General features: G+C 54.8%; 1 protein-coding gene across 1 annotated transcript in view; it reads right to left on the bottom strand.

Annotated features, from left to right (window-relative positions):
* Positions 1-19,678, bottom strand: part of IGF2R (insulin like growth factor 2 receptor) — a 103,038-nt gene that overhangs the window by 38,949 nt on the left and 44,411 nt on the right. Inside the window, 10 exon segments of the mRNA NM_001244473.1 lie at positions 757-858; positions 3,096-3,275; positions 4,676-4,844; positions 5,274-5,389; positions 6,002-6,179; positions 6,628-6,775; positions 7,367-7,504; positions 11,985-12,128; positions 13,453-13,593; positions 15,877-16,041. Of these exon segments, the coding sequence (NP_001231402.1) occupies positions 757-858; positions 3,096-3,275; positions 4,676-4,844; positions 5,274-5,389; positions 6,002-6,179; positions 6,628-6,775; positions 7,367-7,504; positions 11,985-12,128; positions 13,453-13,593; positions 15,877-16,041 (1,481 nt within the window).

Here is a 19,678-nt window from a genome sequence, read left to right on the forward strand (position 1 = left end):
AGCCCAGGAGACCCGCCCAACCAGCTCCCTCCCCGCTGCTGGGAGGGAGAACGAGGCTCCCCCCCTCCCCCATGCCCAGCGCCCGTGTCATTTTTCTGTCCTGTCTGCCACATGCAGGAAACGGAGCGGCGGCCACAGCCTGGGAAAGCACGGCGGGCACAGGGTCCCGGCCAAGGACACTCCTCTGGGCGAGCGGGCTCTGCCGCCTGACAGGAGACTTGGGGTGAGGGGAAGCCCATCCATCATTGAATAGAAAAAGAGCCAGCGCTGGGCAAACAGGCCGTGCCTGGGGAGCGCGGAGCCGGCACCCCGAGCAGCTCCCGCCACGATGCTCAGGCGAGGCTCGCCCCAGGGCAGCGCTCGGGCCGCGGCCAAGGCCAAGGAGCGCGCTGAGCCCAGTGGCGGGCGGGCGGGCGGCTGGGATCGGGGGAGCCCTGAGCTTCCGACTGGAACCCAGGACTCTGTTCCGGAGACGCCAGCACGGCAGGACAGACGGCTGCAGCCCCGAGGACAGGGCACTGGCGCATTGCAGGCCTTGAGTGGTGTCTTACGGGCCCCCGGAGCCACGGCCACGCTGAAGGAGGAGCGCGTGGGAGCAGAGGCGGGATCCTACGCCCTCGGGGAGTGACAGCCCAGGTCCGGGTGCTCATCCCGGACCTGGCGGTGGGGTGGGGGCAAGGGACGCGGGGGAGATGGAGACGCGCGAGGCGGCTGCGGGCGGGGGCTCCTGCGTGGGGCACCCGGGGGCACACGCACCTGGTCTGTGTCCGTGGTCACCCGGACAGGACAGGCGGCCTCCGTGTTCCACAGGAAGCTGACCACACACTCCCAGCTGAGCGAAAATATGGGGTGGGTATTCTGGAGGGAAGCCCAGGATAACAGTCAGTGTGAGAAAACGGACCCGTTCCCACCGAAAGAACAGCAGCCTGATGCTAGACGGCGAAGGGCCACTGAGCCAGGGCTCGGCGTGCCGCATCCGACCCTAAGCCCCAGTGAGCTGCGTGCTGCGATGCTGTTAAACCGGCCTGAGGTCGTGCCCGCCGTGCACAGCTGCAGTGGGAGTCCAGGTCCATGCTTTAGAAACCCGTCCTCCACCCGGCGTGCAGAACACACGGGCCCGGCGCAAAGGCCACAGGGCCCGAGACCTCAGCCACATACGAAGAGGCAGAGCTGACACGGGGGCGGGGGGGGGAGGGGACAGAGGTGGAGAAGTGATCAGGAAGGGGTGCCAGGCGGCCCACGGGCGCTGCCCCTAACTCGGCTCCTGGATGTGGGTCTAGTTACACGGGTGTGTTCGATCTGTGGACGCTCAGCTGGTGGTCACTTCCAGTCTGTGCACTTCTCAGAGTGGGGTGTCAATATAACTGGGGTGTCGAGAAAAAAATGCCCATGCTTGTGCCACATGAGCTTCCGTGAAGGCACCGCCTCCACCACGGGCAATGGCGGTTCACGGGGAGGGTGTTGGGGTCTCCAGACAAGCAAGAGGGAGCAGTCAGCACTTCTCGGCTGCATTCTGTGTGCAGATGAGGAAACAGAGAAGCCGAGACACCTGCCCAGATGCACAGCACAGGCACAGGAAATGACTGTCACTCACAGCTCACCCACCCAGTGCCCTCCGATCTGGAAGCCTCCCACCCTCTCGGCCACAGCGTCACCAACAGGAAATGCCATCGCTTCAGCCTCACAATGTGGTTGTGCCAAGTTCCCGGACTGCAGATGGGCTAGGGGTGGGGGTGGGGGAAACCTCCCTTCACTCCATGCTCCCTGAACCCACGAAACGGGCCAGGCTCTGGGCCAACCCCAAGAGACACGGCAACGACGTGAAGTCACCCTGAAAACTGCAGGTCCCCATCCAGAGGATGTCGCAGGAAAGCAGAGTAAATGCGGGAACTTCGGGAACTGCCCAGTGCCTCCACAGCAAGGCAACACCAGAGGGGGCAGAGGGCGGGCAAGGCCCAGGCAGGGGACGCAGAGACGGGCCCAAGGGGCCAGGACTCCGTCCCGGGACACCCCGCCGGGGCTGAGCGCAGCCTGTGCTCACGTCTCCCTGGTGGGGCCCGTGCCTACACAGCCCAGGCCCCGCTCAGCCAGCTCACGTCTTCCTTCCTTGGCAGCGCCACCTTCTTGGGCTCCAAAGACCTTATCGCTTGGGAAAAACCCATGTGCCGGCAAAGGGCAGAGAGAACTTGGCGTCTTCGACTGACTAGGATATAAGTGACCAGCCCCTGCGCCCCGACCCCCGCCAGCCCACGTCAGCGGAGGGAGAGGGCGTGGGACAGACCTCGGAAATAATCTGATAATAAACATGAACTCCATTATCCCCGCTCTGGGCCTCGAGGAGTTTGGCGATTATTCAAAACACACATGACCCAGGGATAAATGTCAACCTTCAGGTAAAGAAGGCAATCAGGGCAGAATAACAAAGTTCTGGAAGTGGATACTGGGAATGGGAGCTCGACACGGGTCCACAGGCCCCATGCCGCTCAGCGTGCGCCGCAGGACGGCCAAGGGGTCGATCTTCGGTTGTAAAGCTTCAGCCACGTTCTTTTTAAACCAGTTCTTTCTGGCTCTCTCTTCTGGGCTGCCCTGGCGCAGGGAACCGGGGCCCACGCGCAACCCCCTTCCACTTCCCAGCCCTCGCCTTGCACGCCTGCTTCGCCAGCACGTCACACGCGCCTCCCCCATTGTTCTTCGCCCACGGCCGAGCTGCACGCGCCTTGGTTTCCTCATCTGCGAACTCTGAGGTTTGGCCCAAACCATCTCTAAGACCCGCTGTGCTGCAGGGACCCTGGGTCACCAGCTCACAAGAGCGAAGAAGGGGCAGGATGGTGTCTGTGTCACCCAGAGAGAAAAACTCGCGTCTACAGGACACCAACACACCGGGTGTGTCACCAATCGGCAGTAAGAGGTCAGGCTTGAACCTGAGAAAGAACAGACACAAAAGCACCACCGCCGCCGGGCCCCTGGCCTCTGCTTTTATACCACATGCCGACCTGAAGCAGGATGAAGAGCAAGCTCCCCCACCCTGGGAAGAGACTCAAAGGAACACGAAGCCACCAAGGTCCGGGGCGCCGAGCAGCGAGCGCCCTCCTTACCAGGCTGCCCCTGGAGCAGACGAGGTGGATCCGGGTGGTGTAGGTGGTCCGCCTCCCGTCGCTGGTGGTGCAGGCGGAGCCGTTCACGTACTCCAGGACGAGGCTGCCGCTGTTCTCCACCACGGGGCCCGCCTTCGCGACCCCCAAGTTGCTGATGGAGACGGTTTCGGAAAACGAACCCTGCAAACACGGGTGTCTGTGAGGTTTCCCCATGAAGAGAAGACCGCTTTCCTTCTGACACGGTGGGTGCGCATTGTCCACGCAGCTGTCGCCACAGATGAGCAAATGCGCAGCCACCCTTCCTGCGTGCGGGGGGAGCACAGCCCTCCACGTCCACGGGCTCTGCCTCTGCTGATGCAACCAACTTCAGCTCGAACTGCTCGGGGAAGAAATGACATAAAAGTTCCAAAAAGCAAAACTTGAATTTGCCTCCAGGGCCTGAGGCGTGGCGCTGACACTGTCTCAGGCTTTGTGAGTGGTCCAGAGAGGACATAAAGCGCGGGGGTGCCAAGGGGACACTGCAGGTGACGGGCTCGAGCAGCTGTGGACATGGTGTCCGCCAGGCCCTGGAGCCTATCCTGCCCTCCATTCCAAGGGACAACTTATTTCCCATAAATTATGACCTTAAACCCTCAAAATCCTGGTAGAGTCTATTCTCTTCACTTTACAAAAGGGCAAACAAGGTTCAGACACGCGCAGTGACCTATCCGAGGCCACGCGACTGACAGGCATCAGAGACGGGACTCAAACCACATCCTCTGGCCAGGAGCTTCTGACACTGCCGGCCCGTCCCTCGCGCCTCCATCGTCTGGCCATCTGGGTGGCAGAGCTGAGACTAGAGCACAAGTGAATGACTGTGAAAGCGCCCCAGGACTCATCCAGGGTTATAAATAACCATCAGCGAATAGACGAACTGGCAAACACAGACTCCAGCGGGCTTGGAGGCCGTTGCTCCAACAAAGAGCACACGCGCCAATGTGCACGGGCGCCTCCACGCTTAACCACCAGAGGGCGCTCGCCAGCTTCCTTTACAAGACCTCCAGCTGCCGGCTAACAGGCGCCAGGAAAAGTGCATTCCTGCCGCTCTATTTTTAAAGCGGCACACATACATCTTTATTTTAAGATGTGCCGTGTCTGAGGAGCACAAGCACACGTAGCAGAGCTCCGGCGGCACCTGCATTCCATCCAATGACGGTGCACAGCTCGCACCCTGGCCAGAGCGAAGGCCTGGACCGAGTGTGTGCACAGCAATCCTGCCGTGCAGCTGTCCCCCTAATCACTCAGAAGCCCAAGCTTTTGGAAGCACTAGCTCTTCCTTACAGATGTCTGCTGTTCAAAGACACCTCCTCCGCCGGGTCCTGTGAGCAGAGGTCACCACACCCAGGCTTTTTCACATTTTAAATCTGAACCAGGACTCAAATATGACCGCATCTATGGAGGGGAGGGGACTCAGATATGATCCCACTGAGGCCCCCTCCCCCTCAGAGGGCCTCCCGTCAGCAGCCAGGCCTGCGCAGACCTGGGAGCCCAGAAATAACCAGCTCTACCACCAAGTCACATGGGGCGGGGGGCAGACCCACCTGGTGGCTCTCATACTTCATCTGGCAGGCGGACGCGTACCGATCGCAGCCCGGCACCGGGTTCAGAGGCCGACACACGTTGATGTAGTACTTCCTCCACGTGCTGTGCGGGCCCGCGCTGTCCAGGGCGTACCAGTTCCCGCCACGACCGCCCTCAGATTTTGCAAGACTGAAATGTCCAAGCGAAACGTGAGCTTTGCAAGCTAAGAGGTTTCTGCCCGAGGATTCACTTCTAAGCACCCAGAGAAAGAGAAAGAAACACACCCCGCCCCTCAACGTATAGCAGCTGGCCTGGTGGGACTCACGGCACCACGGAAGGCAGCCCACCGCCGAGCTGGGACTGCCCTAGGCCCCAGCACCGCCGGGCGGCTTTTCAAATGATGCTGCTGAAGACAGGCTTGCTTTGCTGGGCAAAGACTGCTTGACCTCGCCAGGACTCCCGGGCCATCGTTAGAGTTCATTCTGGTCTAAAACATCCCACCTTGGTCCTGCACCCAGAACTGAGCTGACCCTGGTCATCAGCTCAGTCACCTGCTCACCAGCAGGGCCCAGTCGACCTCAGCCCTAACTGGACCGGGGCCCGGCTGACCCGCCTCACCTGGAGAGGTCGTACTGCTCCAGCGTGGACGGGTCGGTCACCACGCACTCCAGCGGCTCCTCGGGGCAGGCGTAGCTGGTGTACCACCGGAAGTTGTAGGTAGAGTTATCTTCTTCCTAATGGCCGGACAAGGACAGACGTGGGAGGGGTGCGAAGAGAAGGGAAATACAAGGTCAAAAGAGACGGCCGCTGTTCCAAATGAAAACTGCAGGGATGTCCCTTTACTCTGCCTGTTCATTTTATTAATAGGAAGATCGCCCAGCCACAGACCAAGATGGAAATCTAGCCTCTGTGAAGTGGGAAAAAGGGGTGGTTTTGATGTTTCTGTGTCCTGCTCCAAAACCAACAGGGGCCGTGGGCCACCATCAAGGGACGGTCCACTGCAGCCTCAGCTCGGAAAATGAACACTGTGTCCCCAGGCAAGTCTACGAGGATTAATAAAATCACAGGAGAGGCTGATCCGGCCAGAAAACAGGACTAACAGGCTCTGCCTCTACATACAGGGCCCACAACGGGCTCCTGAGCAAGCCCTGGGGAGCCAGACGAGCTGACAACTCACTTCCAGGGACCGTCCCAGCTCCGAGGTCACCCGCCTGGGAACCTCGTTTCCCTCCAGCAAAGCCACAAGCCCCATCGTAACCACTTTCTTCCCTGCCCCACCTTTAAACGGAGGCGTCTCCCTCTTCGCCCCTGTGGCCGCGTAGACGCGCACGCAGCGCGGTTCCCACCTGGTACTCAGGCAGGCCCACTCCAGCATCCCGATCACAGAGGAAGGTGATGAGCGTGGCTCGCGGAGTCCGCCGCTCGTTGTTATAGGGCGTGCCGTCGTGGTAGTTCAGCTGGATCATCCCGTCGTAGTAGGAAAGCTTGGCGTTACTGCGTCCCAGGTTCCAAGACTTCTTGTCACTAAACGAATAAGCGTCTCTGAGAAAAGATGCAGAGACCAGAGGCTCTGCGGTGCCGCGACGCTGTGATGCTGAAGGAAGGGTAACGGGCAGTGCAAGGGGCAGGGGTGCCCGGGACCCAGGGCCAGTCTGATGGCAGTGGCAGGGAGGAGGGCAGCCCCAGCCCCGACGCCGGACCCAAATCTGCTCTCAGCGCCGCTGGCACGATGCCCTTCATCTGAACTAAGGGCACACGGAGAGGAGAAACACATGCACAGAGCCGGAAGCGAGGCCCTGTGGAAATCCGGGCCTGTCCCGCGCCCTCTCTGGGCAGCTGAACCCCAACCTCTCCTCCGGGTTTCGGCCCAGGCCGTGGCAGTGTTTCCGCGTCAGGAAGCAAAGACGTCTGCAGACCACACACCGACTCGTTGGCACCAGACACCCAGGGGAACCTGGAGAGCGTTACTTGCCTTTTCGACACCTGGCAGGCGCCCGAGTCCGGCTGGCAGGCGCTCGCAGACACCGCGCCGCACACGTTAATATAAAACTCGTACTTCTCTGTCTCAACTTTGTAGGCACCATTTGTCTTAGTGAGAGGCGACAAGTCAAAAGAAAACCCTACGTGAGAATAAAAACCAGCCAAGGTCAGTCCGACCACAGCGAACAGAGCAGCCTCAGCTCACGGCCTCGAGGAGATGCTTCTCCCCAGGCCTGGCTGACAGCGAGAAGGTGACCTTCCAGAACTGCCGTCACTAGCACCCCCGCCCCCCGCCCCCCCTGCGACAGATCTGCCACCACCGTCCCCTCTCTAGCTGGTTAACCTAAAACCCTACTCAACCCCGGATGTCGCGGTCGAGTAACCGCCAGGGTGTTCAAAGTGGGACCACGACACAACGACTTTGCCACGTCTAAGGTGAGCTTCTTCCCTAGAAACACATGAGAAAAACCTTCTCGAACGTGACTTATTTTCCACATTCCTCAGGCTCTGCATTCAGCAAGCCGACCTGAACGCTGCATCTAAGAAAGGTTTTGCACTATCTCAAGCAAGCCTCGAGCCCCCAGCTTTTCAGAGTTTTTGGTCAAATGATATTGATATAATTCTAAAGCAGGCTACCCCTAAAATGCTGACAGAAAAATGTTTAAAAACAAAACAAAACGGGTAAAAGCACTTGCAGGTGAGGCTGCCCCACAGGGTGCTCGAACACACACCTGCCTGGGCATCAAAGACCGTGCAGTTGTCTCCCTCGGTCCTGGACAGCACACACGCGGCGGCTGTGTACCACTCAAACTCGTAGAAGCAGCCGTCGGCTCTGGAAGTTCTCAGCACTGGAGCACTCTCTAAGTCACCTGTCAGTGGGGAAGAAAGATCTATCACTGGCCCGGTCTGGGAGATCTCCCCTTGCTGTCCATCGCGACACAGGCCTTCCTCGAAAAGACGGTAAATCTCAAGCGACCTGACCTACCACCACCTAAGAGAATTACGAAGAGTAGCACAAACAAGATTCAAGGTCAGCAGAAGGAAGGAAGTAATAAAGATCAGAGAGGAAATCAGTACACTAGAAATTTTAGAACAAAGAGAAAGAAAAATCTAAAACGCAAGAGCTGGTTTGTTTGTTCCAAAGGACAAAACTGACCTCTGGCCAGGCTCACCAAGAGGAAAAGAGAGAGAACCGAAATACACAAAATGAAAAGGGAGAAATCTTAAGTGATAATGCAAAATACAAAAAAAAAAAAAAAAAAAAAAAGACAGAATACTATGAACAGTTATATATGCTAATGAATTTGACAACCCAGAAAAAACGGACCAGTTTCTAGAAACATAGAGCCCACCAAACCTGGATCAAGAAGAAGCATAATTTGAACAGATTGACACTAGAAATGAAATAGAATCTGTAATTAAAAACAAAACAAACAAACAAACAAAAAACCTCCCTACAAACAAACGTCCAGGACCAGATGGCTTCAGAGGTAAGTCCTACCCAACATCCTTCCCAAACTCTTCCCAAAAACTGAAGAAGGAAAACTCCCAAAGATCTTCTACAAAGCCACCATCGCCCTGGCACCCAAATCAAAGACACGACCAGAAAAGAGTATTACAGGCCATTACCTTTGAGGAATATAAATGCAAAAATCCTCAACAAAATATTACAAACCAAATCTAACAACACGTAGAAAAGACCATACATCAGACTCAAGATGAATCGTGAGGACGGTCGAACATACAAAATCAGTCAATGCGACTCACCACACCCACCAAAGGCAAGACAAAAACCACACGATTTCACTAGACGCAGAAAAGGCAACGCACAACATCCAACAGCCATTCACGATAAAAACACCAAAGTGAGTACAAAGAGAATACATCTCAACAGAATAAAGCCTTTTTACGACAAACCCAGAGCTAATGTAATACTCAACAGTGTAAAGCTGAGAGCCTTCCTAAAATCTTGAACAAGACAAGGATGCCCACTCTCACCACTTGTATTCAAGATAGCAGTGGAAGTCCTAGCCACAGCAATCAGACAAGAAGAAGTAAAAGGCATCCAAACTGGAAGGGAAAAAGTAAAAGTGTCACCACGTGCAGATGACACGATACTACATATAGAAAACCTCAAGATTCTACACAAAAACTCCCAGAACTGATCAAAGAATTCAACGAGGTAGCAGAATAAAGTCTGAATACAGAAGTCAGTTCCAGTTTTTTATACCAACAATGAAATATCAGAAAAGGAATCAAAAAAAACCCTATTTTAAAATCACATCCAAAAAATAATAAAATACTTAGAATAGAAATAAAGCCGACTGAGGAAGTGAAAGACTTGCACGCTGAGAACTATAAAACATTAATAAAGGAAACTGAAGATGATCAAAAGAAATGAAAAGATCTTCGATATTCTTAGATTGGAAGAATTAACATTGCCAAAATGGCCAAACTACCCAAAGCAATCGACATTTGTAATGCCATCCCTATCAACCTACCCATGACATTTTTCACAGAACTAAAACAAATAATCCTAAAATTTATATGGAACCCTGAAAGACTCAGTCTTGCCAAAGCGATCCTGAGGGGGAAAAAAGCAAAGACGGAGGCATAACCCTCCCAGACTTCGGAGCATACCACAAAGCGACAGGAATCAAAACAACGTGGTATTGGTACAAAAACAGACATACGGACAGAGGACAGAACAGAGAGCCCAGAAATAAACCCACACACCTACAGTCAATTAATCTTCAACCAGGGAGGCAAGAATATACAATGGAGGAAAAGTCTCTTTAGGGAGTTCCCACTGTGGCACACTGGAAATGAATGCAACTAGTATCCATGAGGATGCAGGTCTGATCCCTGGCCTCACCCAGTGGGTTAAGGATCTGACGCTGCCATGAGCTGTGGTGTAGGCCAGCAGCTGCAGCTCTGATTCGACCCCTAGCCTGAGAACTTCCATATGCTGCGGGTGTGGCCCTAAAAAGAAAAAAAAGAGGAAAAAAAAGTCTCTTCAGCAAGTGGTGTTAGGAAAGCTAGACAGCCGCATGTAAATCTATGCAGTCAGAATGCACCTCTCACTGCACACAAACTGGCTTAAAGACAAATATAAGACATGGCACCATCAAACTGCGAGAAGAAAACAAGGGCAATATTCTCTGATGTAAATCGTGCCCGTGTTTTCTCAGCTCTCCCAAAAGAGAAACACAAGCAAAAATGAACAAATGGGACTGAATCAAACTGACAAGTTTTTGTACAGCAAAGGAAACCACAAAAAAAATGAAACAACCTACGGACTGGGGGAAAATACTTGCGAATGGCGACGTGATCGACGAGCGCTTAATTTCCAAAATACGCAAACAGCTCATAGACCTCATTAACAACAACCAAAAAGCCCCCAATCAAAAAATGGACAGAAGATCTAGACATTTCTCCAAAGACATACAGATGGCCAAAAAACCCATGAAGAGGTGCTCGAGATCACAAATTATGAGGGAAATGCAAATCAAACCACAGTGAGGCACCACCTCACACCAGCCAGAATGGCCATCAGCAAAGTCTACAAATAACAAACACTAGAGAGGGTGTGGAGAAAAGAGATTCCCTCCTACACTGTTGGTAAAAATGTAAGAATTCAACAAGGTAGCAGCCACTATGGAAAAAGAGCACAGAAGTTCCTCAAAAAACAAAAAGGAGAGTTGCCATTAGATCCAGCAATCCCACTCCTTGGCAGATACCAGACAAAACTCTAATTCAAAAAGCTACATGCACCCCCGTGTTCACTGCAGCACTATTCACAACAGCCCAGACATGGAAGTAACCTAAGCGTCCATCAACAGGTGAACGGATAAAAAGATGCTGTGTAGACAAACAAGGGGATAGTACTCAGCCATGAAAAAGAAGGAAATGATGCCACTGGCAGCAAGATGGATGGACCTAGAGACTCTCACACTAAGTGCTCTCATACTCAGAGAAAGACAAGTACGAAGTGCTATCACTTACATGTGGAATCTCAAACATGAAACAAATGAACTCATCCTTAAAACACAAACAGACTCACAGACACACAGAACAGACTTGCGATTGTCAAGCGGGAGGGAGAGGGGCAAGGGGAGGGAAGGATCGGGAACTGGGGATTAGCAGATGCAAACTACTGCACATAAAAAGAAGGTTCTACTGTAGAGCACAGGGAACTCGAGTCTGCATCCTGCGATCAACCGCGATGGAAAAGAACATGGAAGAGAACGCGGAGAACAATCATTTTGCTGTGCAGAAAAAAATGGAGAGAACATCACCCATCAACTATACTCCCATGAAGTATTTCAAAGGAAAAAAAGAAAAACCTTCCCTTGCTCTAAAAATATTTGTTCCCTTGGTACAAATACTGTAAAAATCCACTTATCATGAGGTCCCTAGACTGGTTAAACCCAGAGGGACAGAAAGGTCAGGGGTGGTCGCCGGGGGTGGGGGCAGGAAGCGGAACAGGGAATGCGTGCTTCATGGGGTCGGGGCTCCGGCCGGGGAGGGCGGCGAAGTCCCGGTGGTGGAAGGGTTGTACTTGCACTTACGACGTACAATGTAAATGCACTTAATGCCGCTGAACTTGCTGGTCAAAGCGGGTAAAATGGTGCCTTTCACGGCATGCGTCTATCACTACAATTCCTTTCAAACAGCAGATTTTATATTACAGATATTTTCATTTTAAAGGAACATTCAAAACTTTAAAAAAAAAAAAAAAATTTTTTTTTCCTAGTCCTTGTTGACCTATTCCCACAACTGGGAATTCATCCAAAGAAAATATTCCACCAGGAGGGAGGGAGGCTGTATAACTGCCGATCGCCTGCAATGGAAACAGGCTCTTAACCCAGCTGCAGGGAAAAGGTTTAAAAATAGTAAAACCAGGCCATTATCAACAAGGAAGTCCCTCAACATAAATATAACTGTGAAACTCAAGAGTATTCACAAAACACCACGCGAGGACGAACATAAAAATGTATGAAGAGAGATTTTGACCTTGACAAACGGGCTAAGCCTAGAAGTAAAGGTGAGCGAGAGAGGCACTGGGTTTGGGGAGTGACATCGGGGACATGGGTTCTATCCGCTGTGATGCCCCCCCCCCCCCCGGAAGCCAGGCAGCCGAGGAAGAGGAAGCCGTGCAGAGAGCATAACTCATCTGGAAAATCACAGCCCCAGCCCCTCAGACAACACATGGTTTCTCCATCTCCGGGCTGCGGGGCAGGGTGGGGACCAGCACTGGGGGCTCTGGCGCCTCCTCTCCTGGCCTCGTCACCCTGGCGGAACGGAGACGCCAAGGACGCAGAGACCGCGCGCCTCCCTCGTCTTCACCTGGCTTGCAGATGAGTGTTATATTGGTGTTTATTCTCTTGCCACCACCACACTCATCGCCATCCGAGTAGGAGAGCTGAATGTTTCCTTTTTCTCTTGTGGGAGAAGAAATAAATTTGCCCAGGTTTTTACTTCCAGACTCATCTGGAAAAGAGGAAGAGAGAAAAAAAAAAAAAAAACCAACAGAAGGCATGATTAAAAATTATGACACAGATGATGAGTAACAAAAAAATCAGCCAAGTTCCCGTGGGTGGGCCCCTTCCCCGGCCCACCCAGCCTGGTTGGGGGCGGCCACGGGGAGGACCCCAAGGTCACCTTGGGGCTTAGTGGGCAAGTGTGAGAGGGATGCACAGTGTCCTGCAAAGCAAAGGCAGGAGCGACGTAGAAAGGCAGGGCACACCCTTCCTGAAAAGAACACTTCCCCCACTTTGGGGGCCTTCAGTTCCCCCGAGACATAGGTCTTTTGAAACCGAGGGGCTAGACTTTGCCCCATGACGACGGAAGCAGGAACCAACTGATCAGCAAGTCAAGCGAGTGACCGTGAATTAAGTGACTCAGCTGACCTTTCACAACAAAGTTCTGAAATCCTGTCCCAAGTCCGTCTTAACCAAGGCAGGGAAAGGCCTGGGCCTGCTTTTAAAGACCCACCACCACTTCTGGATCCTGGGACAAATTCCCCAAATCCAGCCTGGGCCCGCCTCCTTCTCTAAGGCTGGTAACCGACCCCAAGCACCCTCAAGCTTGTTCCTACGGACGTTTCCAGTGATGAACGTGCTACAGCGTTTGCAGTCAACGGAGATGCAAGCCGGCTGCAGCAAAGAAGGCTAAGGGGTCCAACACTCTCCCGCGAGGCCACAAAAGCCACCTGCCTGAGGCCATAATGCTAGAACAATCCCAGGCAGTGAGGTTGTTAAAAAACTGGGATCCGTTTTACACAAGCACTGGCAGTGGGTTATTCCCAGGGTTCCTCGGGATACAAGGTGAAAAGATGAAGCATTTTCCCACGTGGCTCCTTCTGCTTCCAGCTAGCCCGTCTCGGGCTGCGGCCATGTGCACGACCCGAAACGCTGCAGCTTCCAAAGTCCGCCCGTCAGCTACGCCTGAGTCAGTACGCTCTTCTCCTTACCGTTCTTTGTACACAGAATCCAGGGACAGAAGGCGGACATGAACCACGGGAAGATTTTTTTTTTTTTCTTCTTAGGGCCACACCCTCGGCATATGGAGGTTCCCAGGCTAGGGGTCGAATCGGAGCTGCAGCTGCCGGCCTACCCCACAGCCACAGCACCTCGGGATCCTTAACCCACTGAGAGAGGCCAGGGATCGAACCAACATCCTCATGGACCCTAGTTGGATTCTTAACCAGCTGAGCCACAGCAGGAACTCCAGATGCTCTGATTCACTCCGAACCGGCTGGGGCCAGGCCCCTGCGGGCGCTCAGGAAAACTGTCCCCTACCCACCCCCACTCACCAACGGCACACGCGGCCGCGTCCTCGGGGCAGCCCCTGGCCTGGCCCTCCTGCAGCACCCGGCGGCAGATGTTAATGAAGAAATGCTTCTTCTCTGCTCCCCTCTGGCTGCCATCCACTGCTTCCCAGTTCTGTTCCAGTTCTGTGGAGAGAAAGCTTCTTCTAGCCAAAAGCAGTGATTACTCCTCCGTGAGTCACACCATCAGCGGTGCTTACGTGGAAGGTAAAGGCCCGAAGCGCGCCAGGCCCGCGGTCCCCAAACAGCAGGCACTCACGTTTCTGGACACGGAAGCCCGAAGACACAGAACCTCACTGAGGATCTCAGGCTTGTCTTGAATGTGACAGAAACAAGCCAGCCCCCAACAGCCCCGGAGAAGAGGAGACTCAACAGGGCATTGGGGGGGCGGGGGGGCAGAGGATCAAACAGCACAATTCTCCCAAGCCCCAAAGTATGAACTCAGAAACTGAAGAGCAAAGCCAGACGCCAGCCTGGCCTTAGGACTGGCGGACACAGGCCGTCAGTGACACATCCGCCTCCAGACCACAGATAAGGCACCCACGATAAGAGAAGCCCCCACCTCGCACACAAGCAGACCCGGCCCAGGGGCAAGTTCCCAGGGCCCCCGGAAGGTAAACAAGATCCGTGGGGCCCCTGAATGCCGATGGATCATGATCCAGTCGCACAGGGAACAGAAAAAGCCCACAGAAGGTGGAGGGAGCGCAGGTTGAGGGCAGACAGCAGAGTAAAGGCCAGAAGGCCCCCGAGGAGCCACCCAGGCACTGCGGAGCCGTGGGGGAGGCTGCTTCTGCAGACGGGGGATGGGGGCTGAACCCCCACCCCTGTGGGGGCCCGGGCGCTTCACCCGGTGTCTGTGACCCCATAACCCGGAAGGCCCCACAGCCGACCACGCACGTCCACAAGGACAAAGAGCTGGGGGGGGGGGTGGGCAGGAGGCCTTTTTTAAGCTGCCAGGAAGGATTTGGGCTCCCACCTCCCGACTGCCTTCGCCACCTGGGTACAAACGCGACACAAGGAAGCTCGGTCCCCAGGGAAGCGGAGGTGGGCGAAGCTGACTGAGTGATGAGTGCAGCTCTGATCCCCCCACAGATCCTGGGTTGGGCCTCGTGCAGAGAGATGTTTAAAACACAAAAAAAATGAGTAACGGGATGTGAAACCGCCGCTGCAGTGACTGTGAGAAAACCGGGGGAGGCCAACGCGGGGACTAACTCTCTCCAGCAGCAGAGCTGGAGGTGGCAGCACAGGCCTCCAACGGCGTCTGCGCAGAGGCGGCCCAGGGCGCCGGCCCCGCGGCCTCTACCAGGGGCTCGTGGGCAAAGGGGAAGAGCGACGCCTCGCTAAGGTGATGCTCTCCAGGTGGCTGGGGCTCAGGCCACATGAGGAGGACCGTTCCTGGGGCAGCTGCTCCTCCTGCGACTTCGGGCAAGTCCCGCTCCCTGTGTTAAATAGCATCTCCACTCCACAGAGGCAACGGCCTTCTGTCTGGGCCCAACGCCAAGGCTGCTAAAAAAGGGTCAAATCAGAAGTCCCCAACTCGACCCGGTTCTCACCACTGGATGGCCCCCTACTCATGATTCAGTCTTCTCTGCCCACCCCCTAGCGTTCCAGGCCCACGGGGCAGAGGTCGTGCTGGCCAGGCCCGCCACCGTATCCCCGCGCCTCGCCCAGGCCCGGTCACGTAACCAAGGCAGCGAGGGTGCACAGGACAAATGAAGTCTGCACCGTGAACCAGGCCTCAGGGACGAGCCCCACCCTGCGGGGACACAACCCCACGTCCCATGGGAACCCTTTCTCCTCCTTCTGGCCCCACGGAGGAATCTGAAGGTGGGCAGGGGAGAGGCAGCGAGGCAAGGGGCAAAGCGTGGGGGGGGGGGGGGGGGCAGGCAGGACTGTTCCGCGGGAACGCTGCCTGCAGGAAGGCTGCTGAAAACTTTTTTTAAATTGAGCTGTAAGTGACACATAACATGGTGATCGTGGCAGATGCATAACGATTAGAGACGTGTGGATACTACGAAATGACCACCTCAGGAAGTTTCGTTAACACTCACCACCACAGAGCGTTGCCTATTGTTGTGTCCGATGAGAACTTTTAACTTCCACCCTCTTGGCTAAAAAAAAAGTTTCTTATCTCAAAGTGCATGACCCAGCCCACAGAAGGCACTGGGCCGTTTTTGCTGAACCACGAGAAGATTAGCCCAAGGCAGTGAAGGAGCCAGTGGAGACGCTGACCCCCAGCTCAGACCCTTTGCCTCCTAACGCAGGGCCATCTCTGATCACCGAACGGCGACACGTGCAGGGCGGCAAGGCCGCGTGTGATCAGCTGACAAGGAAAGCAGGTCTGGCAGCTCCAGGCGTGGCTCTGGGCCAGGCAAGGCCGTGCTCGCGGGCGCAGCCGGGCGGGCCTACCTGAGTGCCGGGCCAGCGCCGACAGGTCGAAGCGCTGCCTCCCGTCCGCGACGCCGCAGAGCAGAGCCTCCTTCTCCTCCACGCAGGCGTACCTCGTGTCCCATGTGAAGAAGTAGGTGCAATCCACCTCCCCGGTGAACACGGGGGCCCCCTTCCCGTTGTTACCTGTGCGGCGTGAGAGGGAAAAGCACCCTGTGACGTGACTCAGAGGAGCAAGGGCAGGGGCAGCTAACGGGACACCCACGCCGGCCGTGCCAGCCAGACTCAGGTCCCCGACCCGGGAGAGCAGACGGCTCAGAGATCAGAGAGGCTCTGACTGCATTTCAGGCCGACATCAATGCCCCCCAAGGCAGCCCCGTGCCCCTTTCATCTCGACAGGACAGGAGGCTGTTGACAACGCGCTCGAGGGGGTGGGAGCCCCCAGGCAGGGCTCCGCTGCTCTCTGGCTGCGGTCAGCCTCCCGTGGGCTCTGAAACATCCTCCCAGTCAGGGAGGGATTCGGCGGAAGGAGGGCAGAGACCGCGGCTCAGTTCCAGGAGCGCCCACTGGCTTAATGATGTGCTTGTGAGCAGGACATGGTCCAGGAATGGGTCCCTCCAATGAAAGGGGAGTTCCTGCTGTGGCTCAGCAGGTTAAGAACCCGACAGTGTCTGTGAGGATGCAGTTTGGTCTCTGCTGCCGTGAGCTGTGGTAGAGGTCACAGATGCGGCTCGGATCCGGAGTTGCTGTGGCTGTGGTGTTAAGCCAGCAGCTACAGCTCTGATTCAGCCCTTAGCCTGGGAACCTCCATATACTGCAGGTGCAGCCATAAAAAGGAAAGAAGGAAAGAAGGGGGGGGGGGAGGGAGGGAGGAAGGAAGAAAAAGGATACCGCCTGCGGTCCCTCCCTCCCCACTGAAGTGAGCTGAGGTCTAGAGACCTCGCCCCCCCAAGGCTCCCACATTCTTGATCCTGGAACTTGAGCAGGCGTGGGTCTCTAACGCCCTCCTCAAATCCAGTCCCCCTGACCACCACCTCCAGGGAGCCCTCAGGGTTCAGTTCCGCACCGAAAGCCAGCCCTTCAAGCATCACTTCCTAGCTCCACGTAGCCTGGGATTCCACAGACCCTGCTGACTTTTCCTGAACTGGAAATACTATCCCCTGGCCTTTCCAGGCCGGTGAGCCGCCGGCCCAAAAGTCCATTTTCCAGCCCTTCACGGCTTAAGGATCCCCCCGGGCCTCCTACAGGATGCGCCTTCCCTGCCGTTCGGTGCCTGGAAGAGCACAGTGTTCCAACGGAGAGCACAACTCGGTTTTCCACCAAAGGCAATGATGCTTCGATCATAACTTCTATTAAACCTTTAACATTATAAACATCATAATTACAACACCAGCAACAGTGGCTAATGTGCCCGAAGCACAGTCTAGGTGGGCGCCCTGCGCAAGGTGTTAACTGCCCCTGGCGGGGGTGGGGGTGGCACTGGCTGCGCCAAAAGGCTCTGCGTTAAGGACTTCAGGTGCGTTAGCCTATTGCATCATATAGCACAGGCACCATTTTAGCCTGTTTTGTAGATTTAGGGAAACTAAACAATTTGCCTATGGTTTCCGAGGTAGAAAGCAGAGGAGCCAGAAATCAAACCCAGATGGTCCGGCCTCAGAGCCAGACTCCGAACCAGAAGGTGATGCTTCCCTGCAATACTGTAGGTTTTGTCTTTCTTTCGTCTTTGGTTTGAAGTGAGGACTCTGCCATTCTCTTTAAGGCCAGGGCACCCCCCACCCCAGGACACTGCCCCTCCACCCAAGGGGCAGTCAAGCTCGCCCCTCTTTTCAACACCCCCTCCCTCACAGCATGGTTGGTTCACAGTTCTTGCTCCCACTGGGTTGGTATTTCACTCTTCAGAAAAGACCTGCGTTTCCCAAGGACCAGAAGTGGGCACGGTGTTTATCCCTTTGCTGAGAGATTTACAGAAGACTAATCCCACACTATGAAAGCTTCTGGGGTCCATCTCTTTGGTGGAGCTAGATCTGCATCTGAAACTTACTCGGGAGCTCCTGGGAGAGCCCGTTTTAAATAAAATGTAAATACCCATTGTCATGCATCTCACCTGCATTCTTACTTAATTCCCCAAAGAATCTGAGAAGAGTAAACCAAGACTCCCAACCAAACCATGTGGTTGGTCTTCAGACACCAGTGCTGCCTTCAAGGCTGCTGCTCCCTGCCCTCTCCATCAACCGCAGCCTCCCGGTCCACTCCCAGTGCACCCTTCCCACGGTCTCAGGGCATGTGGATTCCACCACCGGCTGAAGGGAAAGTGAACTCTTCCGGAGGCCCCTCGCTCTCGGCCAGGGTTAGCGGGCGGGCACGCCAACCCCCCCACTGCTCTGGGGCAGAAACAATGCCACCTGCTCACCAAACCGGTTCAATTTTCCCTGCAGGCGCACAGCTAAACTGCATTTCCCCGGCTCACTGCCTCTGAGGATGGGCCCTGCCTCTTAGTTCCGGCCCATTAAAAACCCTGCTGTTCCCATTCTGCAGAGTCCTCGGAGGCCTCTTCTACAGCCCTGACTTTAATGTGATAATGAGCCACTTAAACTGGTGGATGGTTTTTTACGAGCCTTTCCTAACCAGTCACTCCCCCCAAAAATGGTCTATTGGCAGGATCACCAATACGGTGACATCAAAATAGATGTAAACTACTGAAACAAACAGTTTAAAGAAAAAAGTATTAGGGATGAAAACATAAAGGGAGGCAACTTTGTGTCTTGAGATGCATGAAACCCTAGATTCGTAAAAGCATAAATAATTCCTGGGGAGCCAAGCTGAACTGTCGACCACGTTTTATAATATCCCACAGCAAATTAACACCCATTCGACATGCAAAAGGGCAGATGACAATCACCCAAACTACAAAAGCCACCAAGGAGTTTTCTCTACAAACTGATGTCATATTCAAACAAAGTAACAATGAAACAATTTGACGGTAGACACAGTATAGCACACACGGTTTGCTCAGAATCGCTGAACTGGAGTCTTCAAGACTCTGGAATTCTTCAACTCCAAATCCCCGCCCACACACACACACACACAAAACACCTCACCTCTCTGGGTCTGGTCTCCGTGTCACATGACAACAAAACGAGCCTATGAAGATGAGTCAGGGCATCACTGTAAAGTATGCCTGTCGTCAGGTCTGATCATGGCACTGAGGCTCCGTAAAGAAACGTCCTTTTGTTTCTGGTCGCACCCATGGACTGTGGAAGTTCCCGGGCCAGGGATGGAACCACGCCACCGCAGTGACAACCCCAGATCCTTAACTGCTAGGCCACCAGGGAACCCCAGGATGTCCTTTTCTGGAGTCGGGTGGGGTGATCCATCAGTGACGTGACGGAGCACAGAGATACGGAACAAATTTAGCAAAACAGTCACGACTGTTAAGCCTGAGTGGTGGGCATGTGAACAGCCACTGTAATGTTCCTTCTACTTACATCTGCGAGAACTTTTGCAATGAAAAGTGAACACAAATGCTCTCCAGGCTCAGCTGTGGGGGCTCCAGCTCCCCCCGGGCCTCCTGGACGGATGTCCGAACCTGCCCCCCAAGGGTCCCTGACCACGCGCCCTTCTCAATGTCCTTCTGTCCGCTGGATCTTCCTGGATCACTATGCTACCTTCCCAGTGGGCCCAAATGAGATCAGCGCCTTCCCAGAGATCTCGGCCAAGTCATTTATAACAAGCGCAGACAGAACGGGGCCAGAAGAGGCACGGACAGGGCTGCCCCCCAGCAGAGCAGCCCAGCCGGCAGGGGTCGGGACCAGAGGGACAGGTC

The sequence above is a fragment of the Sus scrofa genome, chromosome 1 (genome assembly GCF_054392235.1).
Source record: "Sus scrofa isolate SSC_HxYL_T2T_F1_AM1 chromosome 1, Sscrofa_HxYL_maternal_Yorkshire_Landrace_v2.0, whole genome shotgun sequence".
NCBI classification, from domain to species: Eukaryota; Metazoa; Chordata; class Mammalia; order Artiodactyla; family Suidae; genus Sus; species Sus scrofa.